The sequence below is a fragment of the Ailuropoda melanoleuca genome, chromosome 1 (assembly GCF_002007445.2).
Source record: "Ailuropoda melanoleuca isolate Jingjing chromosome 1, ASM200744v2, whole genome shotgun sequence".
Lineage (NCBI taxonomy): Eukaryota > Metazoa > Chordata > Mammalia > Carnivora > Ursidae > Ailuropoda > Ailuropoda melanoleuca.
Genome location: NC_048218.1, coordinates 63,752,469 through 63,780,278, shown reverse-complemented (window position 1 = coordinate 63,780,278; position 27,810 = coordinate 63,752,469). Strand labels below are relative to the sequence as shown.

Genomic DNA, 27,810 nt, shown 5'->3' with positions numbered 1-27,810 from the left:
ATATGCAAAGACAGTTTAGAGTTCAGTATACTCCTGACCCAGTATTCCCTAATGTTAACATGTTACTAGCGAAGTGTGTTTGTCGAAACTAAGAAGCCAGTATTGATTCAGAGCTAAACTCCGTATTTTCTTCAAATTTCATTAGTTTCTCCATTAACTATTCCAAGATCAAATTGTAGGACATCCCATTGCATTTGGTTCATTTCTTTTTCTTTCTCTTTCTTTTTAAAAATTGAGATGATTATAGAGTCATATGCAGCTGTAATAAAACAGAGATCCCTTGTATAGTTTGTTTTGTTTCCCTCAATAGTTAAAATTTTAGAAAACTATTGAATAATATCACAATGAGGATACTAACATTAGTACTTTCCCAGTTTATTTGTATACATGTCTGTGTGTGTAAGTTCTGTACAATTTTATTACTTGTGTAGGTTCATGGACATCACACACCACCACCACAGTTAAGATATTGAACAGTTCCAACACTACAAAGACCCCTTGTGTTGCTTTTTTTTTGTTTTAACTTTGACCACCTTCTACCCTCCTACCTCCAACACCTCCCTAAGCACTGGCAACCACTAACCTGTCTTCCATTTCTAAAATTTTGTGATTCCAAAAATATTATATAGGTATAGGACTGTATAATGTGTAACTTTTGGAAAATTGGCTTTTTTTTTTATTCAGCGTAATTGGAGACCCATCTAAATTATTGGGCGTATCAGTAGTTTATTACTTTTTATTGCTGTATAGTATTCTGTGGTATGTATATACCACAGTTTATTTAACCATTTTCTTGTTGAAGGACTTCTTTGATGATTACAGTTTTGGGTTCTTACAACCGAAGCTGCTATGAGCACTTGTGTATAGGGTATTGTGTGAATTTAAGATTTCATTTCTCTGAGATAAAATTACTGGGTCATAAGGTAGTTGCATGTTTAGCTTATAAGTAATTTCTTTTTGATTTGTAAAATTATCCTTTATCTTAACTTTCTATTTTTCTTAAGGCATGATTTATTATGACTGTTCATTTTCCTGTTTTTTTTTTAAATTTTTAGTTTCATCTTCATTTCCAAAATGATTTTTTAAACATTTCAGTTACTTCTTGAGTTTCCTCTTCATTTCTGGGTTTTTCTACTGCAGGAGGTAAATTGATAAATTTGTTTGTTTTATTTCAGATCAAAGAAAACATATGCATGTGTTCAGCAAAGTTTGCAAGTAAATATGATACATATCTCTATCATATACCTACTGTTTGTGCTCTGCTGTTAGATGGTGTATAAAATTTATAGTTAGCTATTAATTTTTGTTAAGAATGTTTTAATATTGGAAGTAGATATTGTCATTGTTATTTTTGAGCTTTACTGAGCTATAATCAACAAAAATGTATATATTTAAGGTGTTCAATGTAATATTTCACTATACATATACATTGTTAAGTGATTACCTCAATCAAGCTAATTAAAAAATGGAGAATACCCATCACCTCACATAATTGCCCTTTTGTGAATGTGGTGAGAATATTTAAGATGTACTCTCTTAGCAAATTTCAGGTATACAATGCAGTGTTATTAACTGTAATAATTATGCTATACATCAGATCCCCAGAATTTATTCTTCCTGCGTAACTGAAAGTTTGTATCCTTTGACAAACCATCTCTTTATTTCTCTTACCCACTTTTCCCTGGCAACTACCATTTTACTGTCTGCTTCTACAAGTTTGACTCTTTTAGATTCCAGCATAAGTGAGATCATGCAGTATTAGTCTTTCTGTATCTGGCATTTATTTCACTTAGCATAATGTCCTCCAGGTTCATCCATGTTCTCTTAAATGACGATTTCATAATTTTTTTAGGGCTGAATGATATTCCATTGTGTATATACAACATATTTTCTTTATCTGTTCATCTATCAATGGACACTTAGGTGATTCTACATTTTAGCTATTGTGAGTAATGCTGCAATGAACATGAGATTGCAGATATCTCTTAAAGATACTGCTTTCCTTTACTTTAGGTATATACCCAAAAGTTGGATTGCTGGATCACATGGTAGTTCTATCTTTAATTTTTTGAGGAACCTCCAGACTGTTTTCTGTAATAGGTGTATCAATTTATATTCCCACCAACAGTGTACAAGTGTTCCTTTTTCTCACATCCTGGCCAATGCTTGTTATCTGTTGTGTTTTTGATAATAGCCATTCTAACAGGTATGATGTGATATTGTGGCTTTGATTTGTATTCCCCTGATGATTTTTGGTGTTGAACATTTTTTTCACATACCTTTTGGCCATTTATATGTCTTCTTTGGAGAAAAGCTGTCCAGTTCCTTTGCCCATTTTAAAGTAAGATTGTTTTCTTGCTATTGAGTTGTTTGAGTTTCTTATATATTTTGGATATTAATCCTTTAACAGATGTTTGCAAATATTTTCTTCCATTCTGTAGGTTGTCTCTCTATTCTGTTGTTCCCTTTGCTGTTTTTTAGTTTGATGCAATCTCATTTGTCTTTTTTTTTTTTTTTGCTTCTGTTGTGTGTAATTTTGAGGTTGGATCCAAGAAATTATGTCAAGACCAATGTCAAGAAGCTTTTCCCCTATGCTTGCTTCTACTAGTTTTACAGTTTCAGGTCTTGGATTTAAGTCTTTAATACAGTTTGAGTTGATTTTTTTATGTTGTATGAGATAAGGGTCCAGTTTCATTCTTCTGCATATGGATACCAATTTTCTTAGCACCATTTATTAAAGGGACTATCCTTTCCCCATTGTGTATTCTTGGCAACGTTTTTGAAGATCAGTTGGCTGTAAATGTGTGGATTTATTTCTGGGCTCTTTATATTATTCCATTGCTCTGTATGACTGTTTTATGCAAATATCTTAATGTTTTTATTACTATAGCTTTATGATATATATTTTTTCCTTTTTCATTTTATTTACTTTGAAAAAAATTTTTAATTAAAAAAATTTTTTTAATTTAAATTTTGGGTAATTAACATACAGTGCAATATTAATTTCTGGAGTAGAATTCAGTGATTCATCACTTACATAAAACACCCAGTGCTCATCATAACAAGTGCCCTCCTTAACACCCATCACTCATCTAGCTATGGTATATTTTGAAATCAAAAGTGTGTTGCCTCCAGCTTTGCTCTTGCTCAAGATTGCTTTGTCCATTCTGGGTCTTTTGTGGTTCTATATGATTTAAATTTTTAAAAAAATTTCTGTGGAAATAAAAGGCATTGGAATTTTGATAGAGATTGCATTGAATCTGTAGATTGCTTTGAGTGGTACGGACTTTTAATAATGTTCAAGTCTGTGAACATGGATATCTTTCCATTTATATGTTTTTTCTGAATTCCTTTAATCAGTGTGTTATTATTTTCAGTGTACAGATCTTTTACCTCTTTAGTTAAATTTATTCCTAAGTACTTTATTTTTTAAAATGCTGTTACAAGTGGGATTGTTTTCTTAATTTGGGAGGGATAGTTTGTTGTTAGTATATAGAAACATAATAATTTTTGTATATTGATTTTATATGCTGCAACTTTATTGAATTCATTTATTGTAATAATTTTTTAAAAGATTTATTTATTTGAGAGAAAGAGAAAGAGAAGCGGGACAAACGAGCGGAGGGGCAGAGGGAGAGAAACTCATCTGTGCTGAGTGCAGAGCCTGATGTGAGGCTTGATCCCACACCCCTGAGATCATGACCTGAGCCAAAATCAAGAGTTGGATGCCCAACCAACTGAGCCACCCCGGCACCCCTAGTTGTAATAATTTTTTCATGGACTCTTTAGGGTTTCTTATATGTAAGATCGTGTTATCTGCAAACAGAGACAATTTTGCTTCTTTCTGATTTGGATGCCTTTTATTTCTTTTCCTTGCCTAATTGATCTGGCTAGGACTTCTAGTATTAAATTGAATAGAAATGGTGAGAATGGACATCCTTATATCTGATTTTAGAGAAAAAGCTTTTAGCTTTTTGCCATTGAAAGCGATGTTAACTGTGGGCTTGTCGTATATGGCCTTGATTATATTGAGGTATATTCCTTCTGTACCTAATTGGTTAAGAGTTTATCATGAAAGGATGTTGAATTTTTTAAATGTTTTTTCTGCATTTGTTGAGATGATCATGCGATATTTATCCTTCATTCTGTTAATGTAGTGCATCACATTTATTGATTTGTGGATATTGAACCATCTTAGGAATACATCCTACTTGACATGGTGTATGATCCTTTTAATGTGTTGTTGAATTGGGTATGCTAGTATTTTGTTGAGGATTTTTGCATCTGTTTCATCAGTGATAAAATAGATGCAAAAGGCCTATAATTTTCTTGTAGTGTCCTTCTCTGGATTCAGTATTCAGGTGATGCTGTCCTCATAAAATGAATTTGAGGGTCTTTCCTCATCTTCAATTTTTTTTTGAGAATAGTTTGAGAAGAATTGGCATTAATTCTTCTTTAAACATTTTTTAGAATTCACTTAGTGAAGCCTCAAGTTCTGGGTGATGTATGGAATTGTTGAATCACCATATTGTACACCTGAAACTAATACAACACTGTATGATTGTTAACTGGAATTAAATTTTTTTTAACCTTAAAAAAAAACATAAAAGAAGAAATAAAATTGCATTAATATGCCAAGAAAAAAAACAAGAAGAAAACTGGAAAATTCACAAATATGTGGAAATTAAACAACATGCTCCTGAACCAGTGGGTCAAAGGAAAAACCAAAAAGGAAATAAAAAATTATATTGAGACAAATGAAAACATAACATAACATAACAGCAAGAGCAGTTTTAAGAGGGATATTTTTGGAGATAGACTCCTACTTTAAGAAAAATGAAAGATCTCAAATAAACAACCTATCTTGACACCTCAAGGAACTAGGAAAAGAACAAACTAAGGTGAAAGTAGAAGGAAAGAAATAACAAATATCAGAGCAGAAATGAAGGAAATGGAGGGTAGAAAAATAATAGGAAAGGTGAATAAAACTAAGTTTTTCAACAAAACTGGTTTTTGAAAAGATAAAATTGACAAACCTTTGGTTACACTAAGAAAAGAGAGAAGATTCAAATGAATAAAATTATAAGTGACAAAGGAGACACTACACTGATAACGCAGAAATACAAGGAATCATAAGAGACCACCATGAATAATTGTATGCTAACAAGTTATATGGAAGAAATGGATGAATTCCTAGAAACATACAACCTACCAAGACTGAATCGCAAGGATCAGAAAACCTGAACAAACCAATAACATAAAGAGATTGAATCTGTAACCAAAAACCACTCAATAAAGAAAAGCCAGAACTTGATGGCTTCACTAAGTGAATTCTAAAAAATGTTTAAAGAAGAATTAATGCCAGTCCTTCTCAAACTATTCTAAAAAAACTTCTCTGTCTGTCATGACAGTGTTTGACTAAAAGTCTATTTTGTCTTTTATAAATACAGTTACCCCTGCTTTCTTTTGGTTACTATTTGCATGGGATGTATTTTTCCATCCCTTCACTTTCAGCCTGTCTGTAATCTTAGGGCCAAAGTGAGTCTCTTGTAGGTAGCATATAGTTGGATATTGTTTGTTTATCTATTTATTTATTTATTTTAAAGATTTTGTTTATTTAGTTGAGAGAGAGTGAGTGAGAGAGAGCACAAGCAGGGGAAGTGGTAGAGGGAGAGGGAGAAGCAGGCTCCCTCCGGGGCTGGATCCTAGGACGCTTAACCGACTGAGCCACCCAGTCGCCCTTGGATATTTTTTTTTAATCCATTCACCACTCCATGTCTTTTGTTTGGATAATTTAATCCATTTAAATTTAAAGTAATTATTGAAAGGACTTACTATTGCTATGTTAATAGTTTTCTGACTACTTTGTGGGTCCTTTGTTCCTTTCTTCTCTTGCTTTCTTACTGGGTTTTTCAACTTCCGATGTATGGCTTTTTACGTCTTATATCATTTTTAATGCCTTTCAGTCCTTTTGGTTGATTAGTAGGTTGTAGTTCTGAGTTATTTTGAGTATGGCTCTTTGGCTTCCATTTTCTGTATGGATATTATTTTGCTCTTTTTCTTATAATAACTTTGTATGGAAATTGTGTTACTTTTCAGGTGCTCAATTTTATGTTAATTTAATGTTGCTGAATTTTTAGAAGGAGATATATTTTGGATAGCTCTTCTAATTTTGCAGAGCTCCCTCTTACATTGTTTTCCAATGTTGGTTCAAAACGTGGCCATTGGATTTCTGAGATTTCCAGACTCTTTTTCTACTACCCCCAGCTCACTCTCTATCTGGGTTCTCCTTTATTCTCTGTTGACTCTGTCTTGCTGAATTTTGATTTTGCTCTCAGTAGAGGACTGTTCTGAGAGAGAGCCCTGACTCTTCACTTTTGAGAGTTCATGGGGCCCAGAGTGTTTAGTCATTTCAGGCCTTACAGGTTCCTTGCACTTAGGTGCTGTTGGAGTAAGGATATACCTCTCTTTTTCAGTTGCTGTTCTTTAATTGGCTCAGCACATTTTCCAGTGAATGAATACCCACTAGCTCTTTTGTGGTTCTCTTGGTATCCTGTCTGTCACATTCGTATAACTTCTGCAGGGGAGCATTATTTTACCTCTATCCCCTTAAAGTTTTTCACTGGGCCTGATAATTAAATTTACATGGGACTGATTAACGGGAAAAGCATACAGATTTATTTAGTATAAATTTTAATTGACACTGGAGCCCTCATAAGGAAATGAAGACCAAAAGAAGCAGTTAGAGTGGAACACTTATATATTGAGTTGGACGGAGAGCAGTAAATTGTGATAATGATACAAGGCAAAGGGGCAGTTAATCATGGAGAAGTGACTAGGAAGATAAGGATTCACATACAAGGTTTGTTTGTACAAATTCCTCTTGGCCTCAACTTCCCATCCCTGGAGATAAGAATGTTACTTTCCTCCTAATATAGGGAGGATATCATCCATATGGGGTTTTATGTCTCGCTTTCAGGAAGAAAAAGGGGAGCTCAGAGCATTCTTCTTGTACCTGCTGTGTTTCAAGTGCCTTTAACTCAAAATAATCTTTATGCCAAAATGGCATATTTGGGGTGGAACATTCTGCACCCCCTTTCACTTCCCTTTCCTCCCACATGGACAACAACGACATGCAGATCTTGTGGCTATTGGTGGTTTGTCTATATCCATGTTTATTTTAGAGTTTGTGGGAAACTTTGTCACATAGTTTTTGTTTTTTTTGTAAAGGCTGTATATATAGGTTTTTGGTTTTGTTATTTAGTTGCTTTGTCAGTTTTTATGTGGGAATTCAGGAAGATCCAGTCAGTGCTGCCTCCTACTCCCATCTTCTCAGAGTCCCATCAGTTGGGTGATTTTGTGTGTGTGTGTGTGTGTGTGTGCTTGTTCCTAATGTGGTTTGAAAAATCTGAAGATAAAGTGAATCAGTTTGATAAATTAGGTTCTGCTATGACTTTGATTAGTATAAATCTCTGTGCCTTATAAAGACTTTAGTTTTGGTGTTCATTTCCTTCATTAATGATTACTATAGAAAATTCAATCTCTGGAGCTGAAAAGAAAGTTTAGTCTACGTAATGGTGAGTTGTGATTTTTTTTTAACTGACTATAATTATGAGTCTCACAGCTTGAATGAGTGGTTTTATATGGTCCTATATACTTAAATGTGACCCTGTGTTGTCTTTCTAGTAGATATCTATCTATCTATCCATCCATCCATCCATGGTCCTATGTTGCCCTTGGAGGAGTGGTTTTCTTTTTCCTTTCCTGTTTCACACATCTTTTCTACATGTTATATGCTAGTTAGGTTATCCAAAATAACCTGTTTTAGAAACAAACTCCTCACCACTTCTTCCTTAATTAAGGACCATGATTGCCCTACATTATTACTACTCAGAGTAGAAGAAAAGTTCGGCAGAAATTGATTTTATTCAAGTGCTTATTTTGTACAAGAGCTCTTATATTTCTGCCTGCTGAGGCTTTTAAAGGCCAAATAACATTTTATCATTAAACATAAAATTTAGCGTAATTACTTATACTACTGCTATGCACAGTACAGTTCTGTTTTGATTTTTCCTACCAAAGTATTAATTTCACTTTCAAAGAGTTTATGGACTAGCCATTGACACTGATCTGAATGAATAAATAAGTAAATAATAAATAAGGGATGTGTGAGTGTGTGTGTGTGTATTTAGGTTGTCTTTTTCTTCTTTAATGAGTTTTGTTAGCTTGTATCTTTTAAGGAATTGTCCCATTTCTACTATGTTGATGAATTTATGGGCGTAGAGTTATTTGTAGTGTTACAATATTTTAACTTGTGTTAGATCTGTAGTGATGTCGCCATTCTCATAATTGGTATTGATAATTTGTGTCTTCTCTTTTTTTCTTGGTCAGCCTGACTAGAGATTTATCCATTTTTTTGATCTTTTCAAAAAACCAACTTTTAAAAAAAAGTTTATATTTTAATTCCACTTAGCTAACATAGTGTTATATTAGTTTCAGGTGTACAGTATAGGGATTAAACAATTCCTTACATCACCCAGTGCTTATCACAAGTGTACTCCTTAATCCGCATCACCTAATTAACCCATCACCCCCCACCTTGCCTCTGGTAACCATCAGTTTGTTCTCTATAATTAAGAGTCTCATTCTTTAGTTGCGTATAGCACCCAGTGCACCATGCATCACGTGCCCTCCTTACTACCCATCACCAGTCTATCCCATTCTGAACTTTACATCGGAAAACGGGGATGTACTGTATGGTGACTAACATAATATAATAAAAAATCATTTAAAAAAAAAGAGTCTCATTCTTTGTCTCTCTTTCTCCTCTTTGCTCATTTGTTTTGTTTCTTAAATTCTAAATAATAGTAATATCATATGGTGTTTGTCTTTCTCTGACTGATTTATTTCACTTAGCATTATGCTCCCTAGCTCCATCCATGTCATTGCAGATGGCAAGATTCCATTCTTTTTTATGGCTGAATAATATTCTAGTGTGTGTGTGTGTGTGTGTGTGTGTGTGTGTGTGTGTATGTATGTATATATCACATGTTCTTTATCCATTTATTAATTGATGGACATTTGGGCTGCTTTCATATCTTGGCTATTGTAAATAAACAAAGGGGTGCATGTATCATTTTGAATTAGTGATTTTATATCCTTTGGGTAAGTATCTAGTAATGCAATTGCTGGATTGTAGGGCAGCTCTATTTTTAACTTTTGAGGAACTTCCAGACTGTTTTCCAGAGTGGCTGCATCAGCTAGTATTCCACCAACAGTGCAAGAAGTTTCCTTTTGCTCCGCATCCTTGCCAACACCTGTTGTTTCTTGTGTTGTTGATTTTAACTGTTCTGACAAGTGATACCTCGTTGTGGTTTTGATTTGCATTTCCCTTATGGTAAGCAATGATGATCATCTTTCCATGTGTCTGTTGGCCATCTGTATGTCTTCTTTGGAGAAATGTCTCTTCATGTCTTCTGCCCATTTTTTAATTGGATTATTTGGTTTTTGGGTGTTAAGTTTAGTAACTTTTTTATATATTTTGGATACTAACCAAAATACATAACCTTTATTGGGTATGTCATCTGCAAGTATCTTCTCCCATTCTGCAAGCTGCTATCTGGTTTTGCTGTTGTTTCCTTTGCTGTGCAGAAATTTTTTATTTTAATGCAGTCCCAATTGTTTATTTTGAGACATATCTAGAAAAAAGTTACTATGGCCAATGTCAAAGAGGTTACTGCCTGTGTTCTCTTCTAGGATTTTTATGGTTTCAGGTCTCACATTTAAGTCTTTATTGCATTTTGAATTTATTTTTTTGTATGGTGTAAGAAAGTGGTCCAGTTTGTTTGTTTCTTTCTTTCAAGATTTTTTTTCTCCTTTCAAGATTTTATTTAGATTCAAGTTGTTAATATATAGTGCAGTATTAGTTTCAGGCATAGAATTTAGTGATTCATCATTTGCATATAACATACAGGTGCCCTCCTTAATGCCCATCATCCTTTCACACACACACTGTTCCAGTGTGTCATTTAAAGCCATTGTTTCCTTCTTGATTTTCTGTTTAGATGATCTGTCCATTGATGTAAGTGGGTTGTTAAAATCCCCTGCTATTATTGTATTATTATGGATTAGTTCTTTTACGTTTGTTATTGTTTATGTATTTGGGTGCTCCTTGGTGGGTGCATAAATATTTACAATTGTTATGTCTTCTTGTTGGATTGTCTTCTTTATTATTATATAGTGTCATTCATTGTCTCTTGCTACAGTCTTTCTTTTAAAGTCCACTTTGTCTGATATAACTATTTCCACTCCAGCTTTCTTTTGACATCCATTTGCATGATAAATATTTCTTCATTCCCTCACTTTCAATCTGCATTTGTCTTTAGATCTGAAGTGAGTCTCTTATTGGCAGCATATAGATGGGTTTTATTTTTTCTATCCATTCTGTCACCTTGTGTCTTTTGGTTGGAGCGTTTAGTCAATTTACATTCAGAATAATTGTTGATAAAAAAAAAAGAATAATTGTTGATAGATATGTACTTATTGACATTTTATTACTTGTTTTGTGGTTGTTTCTGGAGCTTTTCTCTGATCCTTTCTTGTCTTTCTTTTATGGTTTGCTGATTTTCTTTAGTGATACGTTTGGATTTCTTTCTCTTTATTCTTTGCACATTTATTAGTGGTTTTTGATATAAGGTTACCATTAGGTTTGTATATAATCTCTTCTTCATATAGCAGTCCATGTTAAGTTCTAGGTTGTTTAAGTTTGAGCCCATTCTCTAAGGACCAACTTTTGGTTTTACTGATTTTCTCTATTTTTCTATTTTCAATTCTGTTAGTTTCTGCTCTGATCTTAATTTCTTTTTTGTCTGATTATATTTGTTTTAATTCACTCTTTTCTGATTTTGTACAGAAGCAGCATAGGTTGCTGATGTAAATCTCTTTCCCTTCTTTTCTAATATGTAAATTTAATGCTGTACATTTGAACAAATATTATATTTAAATTTTAGCAAAACCACATGGTTTATCAGGAAACCCTCCTGAAAAAAATGGGGCTGATAGGGGCACATAAAAAGAAAAAATTTGCTGAATCATGTGTTTATTTGACAAAATAGGACGGAATAACATTCTGTCAGCGGAAGAGTGTTAGAAGTTCATGTTTGTAAGAAATAGGAAGATCGGTAGGAGAAGGAAGGGAAGAATGAAGGGGGCGGTAAACAGAAAGGGGAATGAACCATGAGAGACTGTGGACTCTGGGAAACAAACTGAGGGCTTCAGAGGGGAGGGGGGTGGGAGATGGGGATAGGCGGGTGATGGGTATTAAGGAGGGCACATATTGCATGGTGCACTGGGTGTTACACACAAATAATCACGGAACATTACATCAAAAACTAAGGTATATTGTATGGTGACTAACATAACATAATAAAAGATGATTATTAAAAAAAAAGTTCATGTTTGTAAATGAAGTTATGATCAAAGAAAAAGTATTAAAGATAACTTTAGGGGCACCTGGGTGGCACAGCGGTTAAAGCGTCTGCCTTCGGCTCAGGGCGTGATCCCAGCGTTCTGGGATCGAGCCCCACATCAGGCTCTTCTGCTATGAGCCTGCTTCTTCCTCTCCCACTCCCCCTGCTTGTGTTCCCTCTCTCGCTGGCTGTCTCTATCTCTGTCGAATAAATAAATAAAATCTTTAAAAAAAAAATAAAGATAACTTTAAAAATATTTGCTTCTAAACGATTATATATCTGTATTTTATTTAGAAAATGTTAGTGGTGGTTATTAAAGTGCAATGCAGTTGCCACTGAAAAGAACACTGTGTGACTACATTGTACATACTCAAATGTGTTTTTAAAGACGTCATCATGCTATTGTCTGTGTCTAATATAGATCACCTGTACAGTTTATTTCACTTATAGATGATATAGTTACCAGTACAAGAGTAGCCTGTATCCATTTTACTGATTGTTATGTTTTCTTTTCTTGCAGAAATGCTGAGCCGATTGTCAGGATTAGCAAATGTTGTTTTGCATGAATTATCAGGAGATGACACTGATCAGAGTATGAGGGCTTCCGTAGACCCTGTGAGTAGCTCTATTCTGGATTAAACTGATGACACATATATTCCGTGTTTTTTTGAGGGCAAGAATTTAAGATAGAGGGTTTTGAGCAGCCTCCATTTTGTTAGGTGGAAGAGAGGATTAAGAAAAATATTGATACTTCATAAATGATCCTTCTCCTGTAAATTTGTAGCCTATGAGCCACAGTGATGGGAATCAAGTCTTGGATGAGATTGGAAAGATCTTTTTCATTTGTCCTTTGAGCCTTCTTTAGTGCCAGATTGTTTTAACTTCTCCTCAGGTGTATATCCTGTTTCTTAGAAAAGGTTTGAATGATAACTGGCAGAACTGGGGCACCTTTCAGGTTTGAAAATATGTTTGCTATTGTAAATTAATCTACACTTCTCTTATAGTTTATATTATATTTTTTGATAGCTACATGAGGAATCAAAAGACGACCTTTAGTTTTCTGAAAGACGAGCAGTATTACCTAGTGGTTAAGAGAATTTTATTCAGTGCTCTTAAATTTAAATTTTGGGCTCTTCCACTTAATAGTTTATTATCTTTGCTTCCTTTTATTTTTCTCTTTTGTAAAATTAGGATAATACCATAAATGAGATAATGTTTTGTTTGTGAAATGCTTAACATTTCCAAAATACTCAATATATTTTAATGGCTATGATGATAGTTATTATTGGATCAGAGTTGGAAAGATTTCCTAAGTATGGAAATGAGATGGGCAAAAGATAAGATGAAGTTGGAATGAAGATTTTGGACACTAATATTTTTTCCCTGATGTATTGGCAACTTTTTGTCTAAATACTAGGCATTACCCCAAGAATCTGACATGGAATTTAACGATAGGACACAAGAGGATGTTCTGGAGCGCCTGGCTTATGCTGAGCAGTTGGTGGTAGAGCTAAAAGAAATCATTAAAGAGAAGGACATTCAATTGCAGCAAAAAGATGAAGTTCTACAGGTACCATGGTTTTTCTCCTTTCTTGGTAGGCTTTTGGTAAAAGACAGTTACAACATTCATGTAGATTTTTCTTTTCAGTTAGATATTGGAGAGTGTGATTCTTATTTCCCTAATATTATAAAATGATGCCTATTGAAAATAACATTTGTTATATAATAGGTATGTGATAAATAAACATTTATGTATTTACTGTCATTGTTCTCTGACAGGAAGAAAGAAAAGCTGCTGATAACAAAATAAAAAAACTAAAACTTCATGCTAAGGCCAAATTAACTTCTTTGAATAAACACATAGAAGAAATGAAGGCACAAGGAGGGACTGTTTTGCCTACAGAACCTCAGTCAGAGGAGCAACTCTCCAAGGTATGGTAACGGATGGACTAAACATTTTCTGAGTGGAAAAGCCTCCCATGATAGCAGATCTTCACTAATCACAAAAATTTATGAAGCTAAAATAGTACAGCACTAAATGCTGTCCTTTCTTATTGAGCTTGCAGTCTAGCTGGGCTCTGGGCCACACACAGAGAGAATCAAAGGCCACCAGAAAATGTAGAAATGAAATGTGACCTAGACTTTCAGAGAATTAAAAAAGGCTAACAGGACAAGTAAATACCTCAGTGAGGCATTTAGATAGGAGATGCACATACTTTATGGAGGAATTTCATCTTTGTTTAGAAGATTAAACTAGTGTTCTGTAAGGTTTCTGCCAGTTGTGAATTTTTTAATTCAGTGACTTGACATAGAATATTCTGTATCATCATATGGCCCACATAGTAGCGGATTAAAGTTTCATGTGTTGTAACTGAATCATCTAGATTGCCTTGGGCTCCCTGTGAGGGGTGCTTTCTAGGTTTATGATTGCAACCAGCAAAATAATTTAAGGTTGGGGTTAGAGAAGTAAGGAAAGTTGGGTCTTCTGAGAAATAGAGTATTGTCCCAGTATTCATTTTCATTACTTTCCTATATGGTTAAATTACAAATATTCACATTCAGTCAGCCATTTAGTGAATAAGAATCTCCAGTTTTTTTGAGTTTGGTATAGAATATATGGAGTCTGGCATATCACATGTGCACACTGCAGTTGGCCTAGACTTAACTGTGCGTAAAAAATCTATTTTTTAAAAAATTATACCTTGTTTTACCCTTTGATTCACTAATATTCTTTTTTTTAAATTTAAATTCAGTTAGCCAACATATAGTACATCATTAGTTTCAGATGTAGAGTTCAATAATTCATCAGCTGCATATAACACCCAGTGCTCATCACATCACATGCCCTCCTTAATGCTCATTCACTAGTATTCTTATCTCAATGTTTTAAGTTCTTGGGAAATAAGGTTGTGATTGATTCTCTAGGCACAACACTGGGGTCACTGGTTAGTTTCCTAGTAACTTGATTAGTCTTTCCTTCCTGGGCTTAATGCTCAGAAGACATTACTTTTCCTGCATTAATAACTTTATTTAACTTCTCAAAGCTTAGTTTAGAAGGCTTTCTCATTCTTCTCAAATAACTTGTTCATCTTGATTCTTATCTTACTTCTTGGTTTTTCCTCTGGTAATTCTTCTTGTAGCTGTAGTACCAGCCTGTCTCTCCCCATGTTGCTTTGTTTCTTCTACCTTTTCCCCTACTATGATTTTTAAATTATGTATTTTATTTTATTTTATCTTTTTTTTAATTTAAATTAGTTAGCCAACATATAGTACATCACTAGTTTCAGATACAGAGTTCAGTAATTCATTGGTTGCTTATAACACCCAGTGCTCATCACATCACATGCCCTCTTTAATAACCATCACCCAGTTAACCCATCTCCCCACCCACCTCCCCTCCAGCAACCCTCAGTTTGTTTCTTGTAGTTAAGAGTCTTTCATGGTTTGTCTCCCTCTCTGATAACTTCCCATTCAGTTTTCCTTCCCTTCCTCTATGATCCTCTGCGCTGTTTCTTATATTCCACATGAGTGAAATCATGTGATAATTCTCTTTCTCTAATTGACTTATTTCACTCAGCATAATACCCCCCCCAAGTTCCATCCATCTTTTCTGATGGCTGAGTAATATTCCATTGTATATGTATACCATATCTTCTTTATTCATTCATCTGTTGATTTACATCTTGTCTCCTTCCATAGTTTTGCTATTGTGGACATTGTTGCTATAAACATTGGGGTGCATATGCCCCTTCAGATCACTACATTTGTATCTTTGGGGTAAATACCTAGTAGTGCAATTGCTGGGTTGTAGGGTAGCTCTATTTTTAACTTCTTGAGGAGACTCCATACTATTTTCAAGAGTGACTGTACCAACCTGCCTTCCCACCAACAGTGTAAGAGGGTTCCCCTTTCTCCACATCCTTGCCAACATTTGTTGTTTCCTGACTTGTTAATTTTAGCCATTCTGACCCATGTGAGGTGGTATCTCATTGTGGTTTTGATTTGTATTTCCCTGATGCTGAGTGATGTGGAGCATTTTTTCAAGTGTCTATTAGCCATTTGTATGTCCTTTTTGGAGAGATGCCTGTTCATGTCTTCTTTCCATATGTTGACTGGATTATTTGTTTTTTGGGTGTCGAGTTTGGTAAGTTCCCTATAAATCTTGAATATTAGCCCTTTATTTCATATGTCATTTGCAGATATCTTCTTCCATTTCTAGGTTGCCTTTTAGTTTTGTTGACTGTTTCCTTTGCTGTGCAGAAGCTTTTTATCTTGATGAAGTCCCGGGAGTTCATTTTTGCTTTAGTTCCCCTTGCCTTTGGAGCCATGTTTAGCAAGAAGTTGCTGCAGCTGAGGTTGAAGAGGTTGCTGCCTGTGTTCTCTAGGATTTTGATGGATTCCTGTCTCACGTTTAGGTCTTTCATCCATTTTGTGTATGGTGTAAGAAAATGGTCCAGTTTCATTCTTTTGCATGTGGCTGTCCAATTTTCCCAACACTATTTATTCAAGAAACAGTCCTTTTTCCATTGACTGTTCTTTCCTGCTTTGTCGAAGATTAGTTGACTGTAGAGTTGAAGGTCCATTTCTGGGTTCTCCATTCTGTCCCATTGATCTATGTGTCTGTTTTTGTGCCCGTACCAACTGTCTCGATGATTACAGCTTTGTAATTTAACTTGAAGTCCAACATTGTGATGCCACCAGGTTTGGTTTTCTTTTTCAACATTCCGCTGGCTATTTGGGGTCTTTTCTGGCTCCATACAAATTTTAGGATTATTTGTTCCAGCTCTATGAAAAATGTCAATGGTATTTTGATAAGGATTGCATTGAATTTGTAGATTGCTCTGTGTAGCATAGATATTTTAACAATATTTATTCTTCCAATCCATGAGCATGGAATGTTTTTCCATTTCTTTGTGTCTTCCTCAATTTCTTTCATAAGTATTCTGTAGTTTTTAGCATACAGATGCTTTACCTGTTTGGTTAGGTTTATTTCTAAGTATCCTATGGTTTTGGGTACAATTGTAAATGGGATTGATTCCTTAATTTCTGTTTCTTTTGTCTCATTGTTAGTGTATAAAATGCACCTGATATCTGTGCATTAATTTTATATCCTGCCACTTTGCTGAATTCTTGTATGAGTTCTAGCAATTTTGGGGTGGAGTCTTTTGGGTTTTGTACATGGAGTATCAGGTCATCTGCAAAGAGTGAGAGTTTGATGACTTCCTTGCCAATTTGGATGCCTTTTATTCCTTCTTGTTGTCTGATTGCTGAGGCTAGGACTTCTAGGACTGTGTTGAACAGCAGTGGTGATAGTGGACATCTTTGCTCTGTGCCTGACCTTAGGGGAAAAGCTGTCAGTTTTTCTCCATTGAGAATGGTATTCACTGTGGGCTTTTCATATATGGCTTTTATGATATTGAGGTATGTTCCCTCTGTCCATACATTGTGAAGCATTTTAATCAAGAAAGGATGCTGTACTTTCTCAAATGCTTTTTCTGCATCTATTGAGAAGATCATATTGTTCTTGTCCTTTCAATTATTTATGTAGCGTATCACATTGATTTGTGGATGTTGAACCATGCTTGCAGCCCAGAAATAAATCCCACTTGGTCATGGTGAATAATCCTTTTAATGTACTGTTGGATCCTATTGGCTAGTATTTTGCTGAGAATTTTTGCATCCATCTTCATCAGGGTTATTGGTCTTGTAATTCTCCCTTTTGGTGGGGTCTTTGTTTGGTTTTGGGATCAAGGTCATGCTGGCCTCATAGAAGGAGTTTGAGGTTTTCCTTCCATTTCTGTTTTTTGAAACAGCTTCAGAAGAATAGGTATTTGTCCTTCTTTAAATGTTTGGTAGAATTCCCCTGGGAAGCCATCTGGCCCTGGACTCTTGTTTGTTGGGAAATTTTTGATTACTGCTTCAGTTTCCTTGCTGGTTATGGGTCTGTTCAGATTTTCTGTTCCTTCCTGTTTCAGCTTGGGTAGTTTATATGTTTCTAGAAATGTGCCTTCTTCCAGATTGCCTGATTTGTTGGCATATAGTTGCTCATAATATGTTCTTATAGTTGTTTGTATTTCTCTGGTGTTGGTTGTGATTTCCCCTTTCATTCATGATTTTATTTATTTGAGTCCTTTCTCTTTTCTTTTTGGTAGGTCTGGCCTGGGGTTTATCAGTCTTACTAATTTGAAGAACCAGCTCCTAGTCTTGTGGACCTGTTCTATTGTATTTTTGGTTTCTATATCATTTATTTCTACTCTATAATCTTCCTTATTTCCATTCTCCTGCTGGGTTTAGGCTTTATTTGCTGTTCTTTCTCCAGCTTCTTTAGGTGTACAGTTAGGTTGTGTATTTGAGACCCTTCTTGTTTCTTGAGAAAGAATTTTTTCTTTTAATAGTTTTTTTAATAGTTGTGGTTTCATTCTCATTTGTTTCCATAATTTTTTTTAAATTCTTCTTTAATTTCCTGGTTGACCCATTCATTCTTTAGTAGGATGCTCTTTAGCCTCAACGTATTTGAGTTCTTTCCAAATTTTCTCTTGTGATTGAGTTCCAGTTTCAGAGCATTGTGGTCTGAAAATATGCAGGGAATGATCCCAGTCTTTTGGTACCAGTTGAGATCTTATTTGTGACCAGTATGTGATCTATTCTGGAAGATGTTCCATGTGCACTTGAGAAGAATGTCTATTCTGCTGCTTTAGGATGAAATGCTCTGAATATATACCTGTGAAGTCTGTTTGGTCCAGTGTGTCATTCAGTGCTCTTGTTTCCTTGTTGATCTTCTGCTTAGATGATCTGTCCATTGCAGTGAGTGTGGTGTTAAAGGCCCCTACTATTATTGTATTATTATCAATTTGTTTCTTCAATTTTGTTATTAATTGGCTTATATAATTGGCTATACCCATGTTAGGGGCATAAATATTTACAATTGTTAGATCTTCTTTTTGGATAGTCCCTTTATTTTGATGAATGTCCTTCCTCATCTCTAATTATTACAGTCTTTGGTTTAAAATCTAATTTGTCTGATATAAGGATTGCCACCCCAGCTTTCTTTTGATGTCCATTAGCATGATAAATGGTTTTCTACCCCCTCACTTTAAACCTGGAGGTGTCTTTGGATCTAAAATGAGTCTCTTACAGATAGCATATGGATGGGTCTTGCTTTTTTATCCAATCTGATACTGTGTGTCTTTTGATTGGTCTGTTTACATTTACATTCAGAGTGACCTTTGAAAGATATGAACTTAGTGCCATTGTATTACCTGTAAAGTCACTGTTTCTGTATATTGTCTCTGTTCCTTTCTTGTTTATGTGACTTTTGGGCTCTCTTCATGTAAAGGATCCCTTTTAATATTTCTTGTAGGGCTGGTTTGGTGATCACAAATTCTTTTAGTTTCTGTTTGTCCTGGAAGCTTTTTATCTCTACTTCTATTTTGAATGACATCCTACCTGGATAAAGTATTCTTGGCTGCATATTTTTCCCATTTAGCACCCTAAATGTATCGTGCCAGTTCTTTCTGGCCTGCGAGGTCTCTATGGATAGGTCTGCAGCCAGTCTAATGTTTCTACCCTTGTAGGTAATGGACCTCTTTTCCCAAGCCACTTTCAGGATTTTCTCTTTGTCTCTGAGATTTGCAAGTTTCACTATTATATTCAGGGTGTTAACCTATTTTTACTGATTTTGAGGGGGGTTCTCTGTGCCTCCTGGACTTGGATGCCTGCTTGTTTCCCCAGATTATGGAAGTTCTCTGCTATAATTTGCTTCAGTGTACCTTCCTCTTCCTCTAGAATCCCAATAATTCTAATATTGTTTCGCTTTATGGTATTGCTGATCTCTCGAATCCTCCCCTTATGGTCCAGTAATTGTTTATCTCACTTTTGCTTAGTTTCTTTATTCTCCATAATTTTATCTTCTGTATCACTTATTCTCTCTTCTGCCTCATTTATCCCAGCAGTAAGAGCCTCCATTGTTGGTTATATCTCATCAATACCATTTTTTATTTCAACCCGATTAGATCTTAGTTCTTTTATTTCTCCAGAAAGGGATTCTCTGGTGTCTTCTATGCTCTTTTCAAGCCCAGCTGGTATCTTTATAATCGTTGCTCTGAATCCTAGCTCTGACATCAAGCTGCTGTCAGTGATTACTGCCTTTTGTTCTTTTTCTGGCAACTTTTCCTTCTGGTCCTTTTGTCCAGAGAAGAATAGATGAATGAGAGAACAAAAAAGAAATAAAAAATAAAAATATCCACCATGACCCTAGTGAAATATACACTAGGTAATTGGGAGAGATCAGAAACCAAAAAAAAAAAAAAAAAAAGGAGGTGGGGAAGAGAGAATACAATCAAACAGGTAGACAGAACAGGGTGACACATGTGGTCCTGGTTGTATTTTGGTCTGTTTGTTGGAAGTCACTTGATCCCAAAATTGTAAATAAAGAAAAACATATATATACTAAAATAAAATTGAAAATAGTGAAAGGAAATAAAAAATGAAGAATATATCTATAAAATGTAAATGTAAAAATGAAAATTAAAAAATGATTTAAAGAGAGTTGTTAAAGTAAGCTAGTTGAAAAGGAAAAAAAGAAAAAGAAAATTTTAAACTGAAAGACTAAAGAAAAAAACCCTTGAATTTTATATACTGTTTTCCCCTAGTGCAGGATTTTTTCAGTTCTGTGTGATCTGTAAACTTGGTTTTACCCTGATGTTCCTGCTGGTCCTCTAGGGGATGGGCCTTTCACACTGATTCTCAGGTGTCTTTGCGTGGGCAGAGTTGCACTGCCCTTTGCCATGGGGCCAGGCTCAGTGTAAGCTGCTTTGGGTTGCTTTATGTGGCTTTTGTTCCCTGAAGGCTTTTCGTGCTGCTTTAGACGGTGAAAAAAAAAAAATGGTGGCGCCTGGATCTCCAGCCCCGGAGCTGAAGATCGGGGACCCCACTCTTCAGTGCACCCTCATGGAAATGCAGTCAGTCCTTATTGTGTGCGCCAAACTGCACAGATTCCTGTAGTGCACCTGTGCACCAGTCCTCCCAGGGGAGCGGGTGGTGGTCTCACTGGGCTGGCTGCTTTCTGGGCTCTTGCTCCACAAGCGGTTACCCCATTATGGGTGCACCCACGCTGCTCCTCCCTGGGGAAGAAGCAGGGTCTTGCAGCAGTTTTGCTGCTTGCTGCACCCCTAAGATTTTGTCCCACTTTGTCACCTGAACACCTTTCAGGCAGGGACTTCCCTCACCGGAGCAGACTTCTAAAAGTTCCAATTTTGCACTCTGCTGCTATATCACTTGTCAGTAGCTGGCTTCCTGTGGCTCCCTCCCCCTCAGTTTATCTTCTGATAGATCCCGATTCACTTCTCCACACCTGCTACCTTGCAAAAAGTGGTAGATATTCTATTTGTAGAATTGCAGCAGTTCTTTTCTTAGATCTCAGGTTGAATTCACAGATATTCAGAATGATTTGATAGATATCTAGCTGAAGTCAAGAGACCAGATGAAATGAGGGTCCTCTACTCTTCTACCATTTTCCCTCCTCCTCGTAAATTATCTATTTTATACTCTGCTTTTTTTTAAGGTCTGAGACCTTAAACAAATCAGCACTTAGAGCTTAATTTCCTCTCTCTGTTAAATAAGAGGGTTGAATTAAAGGATTTCTATGAGCAATTAGTCATAGCAGCTTTATACTCTTATATACCCATTACAGAGCTACATATTTTCTGAAAAGTGTAGATGAGGGCAATCTTCAGATGCTTGACCAACTATTATGTAGAAGTAAGTAAAAAATTATTTTGTATAGTTCTAATAAGCAGACTTGGTTCATTTGAGGGTGGTGAGTTCAGTAGGGAGGAAGCATCTGGTTCAGTCTGAGGAAGAGCTTTTGGGGAAAAAAAAATAGACTGGAAAGATTTGGATTTCCTCTTACTGGGTCTTGTATGATGTTTTGCTCCTCACTTAACAGCTCCTGTGTTTTCCTGAATTCTGTCCTCTGGTTCTTCAAGGCATTGGGACTAAGTTTTCTTTTAAGTTTTATTCCCGTGTGGTGCTGACTGGTTTTGTCCTCAGACTAAAAACCATGATAAAGGGAAACTTGGTGTCATTTCTTTCAAGTATTGACTCCCTTCTAGTATCTTCCTGCTTTTGATTTCCCTCTAGCATAGTCTAGTAGCTATTTTTCTGTCTTGTTCAGAGTTGATAGCTGTTATCTGAGGGAGGATGAATCTAATAGGAGTTACTTGGCAATAATAAAATGGGAAAACTCTTAAGATTCCTTCCTGGTTCTTAGGTCAGGTGTTATTTCGTGCTCCCATTTATAAAACCATAATCAGATGGTTATATAGGGCAAGTTAGAGCAAAAGATCAAATATGTATTAATTATAGTTCTTTTAAGTAAATGATTTATCTCCTTCATTTTCAGCATGATAAGAGTTCTACAGAGGAAGAAACGGAAATAGAAAAGATAAAACATAAACTCCAGGAGAAGGAGGAGCTAATTAGCTGTTTGCAAGCCCAACTTTCCCAGACACAGTTAGAGCAAACTACACAGGTAGGGGTGTTAAGTCACCTCGTAGTCAATTAGTTTGATGACTCACTAAGGTCTAATGGATTATTATATGACAAATACATTTTTCTAGATGGCCAACAGATGCTTATCTAAGTATGTATCAATTTACTTTCTTCTTCCCTTTCCTTCTCTCACCAACTTCCCTTTCTTCCTGCCTAAGTCTAGTAATTGGTGTTTGCCATTCTTGGTTGATATTTGTGGATACCCAGTATACTCTTTTAATATATGGTTTCACATATTTTTATTTCAGAAGAGTTTTTCTTGAATTATATAGCTTGTGGTATTTGGTCTGTTTTCTTCTCTAGGGACTTCTGTATGTTCCTTCTTTGATTGATTAATATTTGTCACTTAACTTTCAGTTACTTTTTATTTCTTTCTTCATTTTAAGGTTTCTTCTTTTTTGTCCTTCACTTATGGCATTCTGTTTTGTGTTTATTTGTGTTCCTTCTTGTTTAGACTTCTTTTTCTGAAATTTTTTCTTATAGATCAAATTTTTCCTAATTTTAGCCACCTCATTTCTGATTTTTCTGATTCTGATTATGCTGTTTTTCTGTATCTTGTATAATTTTCTTAATTTTTAAACACCTTTTTTTTTTAAAGATTTTATTTATTTATTTGACAGAGATAGAGACAGCCAGCGAGAGAGGGAACACAAGCAGGGGGAGTGGGAGAGGAAGAAGCAGGCTCATAGTGGAGGAGCCTGATGTGGGGCTCGATCCCATAACGCCGGGATCACGCCCTGAGCCGAAGGCAGACGCTTAACCGCTGTGCCACCCAGGGGCCCCTTAAACACCTTTTGAGATAGATTACAGTTTTGATTTGTTTTTGAAAATGCCTCTGGTCTGCTATTATCACCTTTAAGTATGTTGTTCTGCTCCTTAGCTTTTTTTTTATAGTAACTTTGTATGAAATTTACTATAAATTATATAGTAATTCATACAATTAACTGTAATTGTATAAATCATAAAATTTAATTATACAATATATAAATTATATTGTATAAATATAATACATATATTATTCCTTATTTTTGTGGGCAATTTATTTTTCTAAACTTTTGGAAGGAGGCTTGGTTTAGCAAAACTTTTCTTTACTTAACAGATCTCTCTCTTTTGTTGTTGTTGTTGTTGTTGTTTTGTATTGTGTCCAAAGATCTGGCAGCTGGATTTCTGAGATTTTCTGGTTTTCTTCCTCCTGCCCTTCTCTTTGGCCTATACCAACATTGTCCAATATTAATATAATGTAAGCCACATATATAGTTTAAAAATTTGTAGCAGAAACAGGTAAAATTAATTTTAACAATATATTTCATGTAATTCAATATATTCAAAATATACTTTTGAGATTAATTATTTTTGTGTTATTTTACCCTTTTTTGTACTGTCTGCAATTTGGTGTGTATTTTTACATTATATCTTAATTTGGATTATTAAATTCTCATTGGAAATACTTCTTCTTTGTATAGATTTCATAAAATTTCCAGTTGAGAAAATAGATTCGTATACTCAGATTGTTCCAGACATATTTAAAAGCTTTCCAATAACTGAACCAAGGGCTGAAACATCATTTTTTAATGATCTACATAAGTATCAATTGTGACTCATGCTATCTGCATAAAGTATTCAAATAAATAATTACAATGTTACATGAGTGCTTAGGAAAAAATATTCAAACTGAATGAATCCACTGACACTGACTACGTAGGCAGTGTGTTTATTGTGAATACTAGGAACAGCATGCACACTTGTTACTTGTATAACAATTTAAGAGTATTTGACATTTTGCAATAAAGTGAAATGTAGTTGTATTTAATGGGAAGATAATTTGTAGTTCAATTAACTAAAATTAAATAATATTAATAATTAAACTCCTCATTTGCATTAGGCATATTTCAAGCCCTCTGTATCCATATGTGGCTAGTTGATAATGAATTATACAGCATGTGTACAGACCTTTTTCTTCTGTTTCTCTTATCTCTGTTCTGCATAATTTTTATTTCACTCCTAGAAGTTTCTTCTTATTTCTGGTCCATGTCTTAGAAGACAGGCCTGATGAGTCAGTTTTGAGAATTCAAAGGAGCTAAGTTGTTCTAGCCTTTTAGTCCTTTTTACTGTGGACCCCTTGCATTTACCTGATATTGGAGAATGGGGAAGCCCTGCCAATTTAAGCTGCTGTTCTAAGATTGGCCTGCTGTGCTTTCCAGTAAGAACTTGTTGGCTGTTTGGGGGTTTTCCTGTTCTTAAGGCCATTAATGTTGCTCTGTTGCTGCCTGCTTCCTCTTGCATAGACCCTAATACCATGCAGGTCTTTTGCCTTTTGGTGGTTTGTTCCACCTGCTTGTATTTTGGGCTTTTGGGGACCACCTTCTTAATTTTATTATAAATATTGTCCATGGGTCTTTGGTTTTACTATTTAGTTGTACTGACTGTTTCTATGTGAGGATTCAGAGAAGTTGAAAAAGTGCTGCTATTGCTTCTGTCTTTCTCTGACAAATAATTCTGATATTTACTTTTTAAAAACCCCAATGCATGCAGTTCCCTTTTGTGTTAAGTGCAAATTAGAAGGATATTGATAGGTATTTTGGCAACTGAGAAAGGGAAGTCAGAGAATTAAGAGTGTTAATTCTTTTGTTTAAAAATATTTTTTTCCTTCTATGTCTTCAGTTTGATAAGAGTTCAACAGAGATGGAAGAATTTTTAACAATGAAGCAACAGCTCCAAGAGAAGGAGGAACTCATTAGCACTCTGAAAGCCCAGCTCAGCCAGACGCAGGCAGAGCAAGCTGCTCAGGTAGGTTGGAAGATACCTCATAAGCATTAGAATAAAGAATCATGAAAGTCTAATGGTGACAAGCCAATTCAGACAGTCATTTTTTAAAACCTTAGTATATAAAAGTATAGTAGCTAGAGTGTTATAGTAGAAATTAGAAGGGTATAGTAGTAGAAGAAATTAGAAGTGTTATTTACCTTGATGAATTTGCCATAGCCTATTTTATGGCTGTTTCTTAGTTCTACAAGCCTGAAATTTGGTTTTAATAGCACACAGAAATTCAGTTTCTTAGGAGTGGACGCAGTGTTGTTTGAAAGAGACTGATACATAAACCAAAAGAAATACAAGTGATTAGCTCCATTCTTTCCCTATAGTAAAACCTTAATAGGAAGTTAAATTATAATCAGAAGATTACTTGGTGGGTATATAATGAGAAAGTGGTATAAGTTACATGATTCAATATAAATGGCACTAGTATGTAATACTCCTCATATCTGTTTCTGACACCAGGACCGGACTGTTTGGACTGGCATTCTCAACTCCTTCTGTCTTATTATTTTTCTAAATTTCCAGTTTGACTACCCACCTCTGTATTTTTCCTTTGAGGATGCTTTTGACTCATGAAACTTTTTTTCCCTGATGTATCTTTGCATGATAGCGAATCTTTCCCATTGAGTGCTTCATTTTTTGGTAACTTATGGTATTAATGATGTTTTCTGCTCATGGATGGCCTGCTGCTGTGTATACAGTTAAAATTATATATCTTGAAATCCTTACTTTTACCTATTAGCTTTTATTGTGTCCTTTTTATGTACAAGCACTATATACAGTGTATGATGAAGAAATACAAAATAAGATTTTTACCGAGTAGCTTAAAACATGGAAAGCCAAGAATATAAATATATTAACAGATTCATCATAATGCAAGCCATTCAGAATATGTGAATATAAGCATCAACACAAATGGAAAGTATTTTGAAAGGTGAAAGAGGTTACCATGAGTGTGACATCCAGGAAGGTACATGGAAAAATTAGGACTTAGGCAAAGCTATGATAGTTAATAATCTCAACAAGATGGTTGGAAGTATTCCATTTGTGGTAAACAGTCTGAGCAAAATCATAGAGAAAAAAAATAATATTGGTACATTTACAGGAAAGGATGTGTAGATGAATTTGGCTAATGAAGGATGCCAGTGCCTGTAAACTTGTAACACAGGATTCCAAATGCATAGTAATGTCAGAATTCAGATAATCAAAAAAATTGTGATGATTTTTTTACTACCTAGAAGGAGAGCCGAGTCAATTTAAGGTGTTACAAGTTGAGAAATTAGCAATAGTTGAAGGACCAGTACAAAATGGACAAGCTAAGACCAGGTCAGCATGCTCAGCTATAGATCTTTTTTTTTTTTTTTTAAAGATTTTATTTATTTATTCGACAGAGATAGAGACAGCCAGCGAGAGGAGGGAACACAAGCATGGGGAGTGGGAGAGGAAGAAGCAGGCTCACAGCAGAGGAGCCTGACGTGGGGCTCTCCCATAACGCCGGGATCACGCCCTGAGCCGAAGGCAGACGCTTAACCGCTGTGCCACCCAGGCGCCCCTCAGCTATAGATCTTAAGGAAATAAATAAGCAGGCGTTCACCTGCAGACACACACACACACACACACACACCCTCAAAACAAAACTAAAACACTGATACTAAACAGCTCACAGTCAGTTTATTTCCATTTTACTCCATTAAGAGCCAGATATAAGTGAGGGTGATCTAGAAGCCTGCAAGTAATGACAACTGAAAATAGCTGTTTGGGGAGATGGTATGGGTTTGAAAATATACCAGGTTCTTTGGTAGAAGCAGTTCTTTGAAGATAAGACTAGCCAATATCCCTGATGAATATGGATGCAGAAATTCTCAGTAAAATACTAGCAAAACGAAGCCAACAATACATTAATAAAAGTCATTCACCATGATCAAGTGGAATTTATTCCAACTGTAGAGAATTTTGAATAAAAGATCTATTAATTCGAAGTTTGACTTTATAGGGCATAGCAATTTCACTGAAAGTTTTAGACCATGGATGTGCTACTAATGTGCCTAGGACTTAACAGAAATCTAATTTCACTTTGTAGGTTTAATATTCTAATCTCTGCAGAACTTTTAAAAATATATCTCTTGTATATTTAAACATTTCTAATCAAAATTTATATTTGGGCTGATTTCTGAGTTTGATAATAGGATTTCTCTTACATTTGGAAGTTACCATCAGGCCTATCTCTCTTCCAACATTCTCATCCTTGACGTTAAAAATTTAATTAAAATATATTGCCTATCAGTTCTCAGTGTCCATCTTTGGAGAATAGTGTGTGAGTTTTGTTTGTGCAATATTCGGGGAGTGTAACGTGTATAGTTTCTTTGGTGTGTGTCTTTAGTTGAGTTCCATGCAGCAGGTGGTCCGAGAGAAAGATGCCCGCTTTGAAACACAAGTTCGTCTTCACGAAGATGAGCTTCTTCAGTTAGTAACCCAGGCAGATGTGGAAACAGAGATGCAACAGGTGTGTTGCTAAAACTTAGTAGAATGACTGTCATTTGGTTAACATTTAATTAAATGATCACAGCCACTTTTCTACTCTCATACACTGCTCTCCACTTGGTCTTAGTGTGCTCCTTAATTGGCTTCTTTTTGGTGATCTTGTCTTCTGTTGCATATTAATTATTTTTTCTTGTCCTTACCTTGCCTTTTATGCTTCTAACCAGGTTGTTGGTACTCAAAAGCTGGATTTAATTGGCAAATGTATGTGGTAGTCAGAAATAGGTTTCTCTTCAGTGTGCCAACTGTAGCTGTGTTAAAGACCTGATGCAAAGCTTCAAATCAATGAAGCCAGTTTTAAACTTTCAAAAAATTTAAGATGAAAAGGAATGATTTTGAAGCCATAGAGTCTTTTATTAAATTGAATATTCTTAAAAAAATAATTGAGTATATTTTGGAAATTGGCTTCATTGTTTTTATCATCTACTAACTCAAAGGT

The 27,810-nt window shown here is 35.2% G+C and overlaps 1 protein-coding gene across 8 annotated transcripts in view; it reads left to right on the top strand.

The window, feature by feature from the left end:
* GOLGB1 (golgin B1) overlaps positions 1-27,810 on the top strand; it is a 103,528-nt gene that overhangs the window by 8,008 nt on the left and 67,710 nt on the right. Inside the window, exons 2-8 of one of the 8 annotated variants that reach the window (XM_034659217.1) lie at positions 1,176-1,215; positions 11,989-12,083; positions 12,886-13,038; positions 13,248-13,400; positions 21,871-21,999; positions 24,681-24,806; positions 27,214-27,336. In XM_034659217.1, coding sequence (XP_034515108.1) covers positions 1,194-1,215; positions 11,989-12,083; positions 12,886-13,038; positions 13,248-13,400; positions 21,871-21,999; positions 24,681-24,806; positions 27,214-27,336 — 801 coding nt within the window. In that variant the 5' untranslated portion in view covers positions 1,176-1,193. Of the gene's footprint in view, positions 1-1,175; positions 1,216-11,988; positions 12,084-12,885; positions 13,039-13,247; positions 13,401-21,870; positions 22,000-24,680; positions 24,807-27,213; positions 27,337-27,810 lie in introns of those variants that run through there. The other 7 variants (XM_019809512.2, XM_034659231.1, XM_034659214.1 and 4 more) reach the window with 7 other exon arrangements.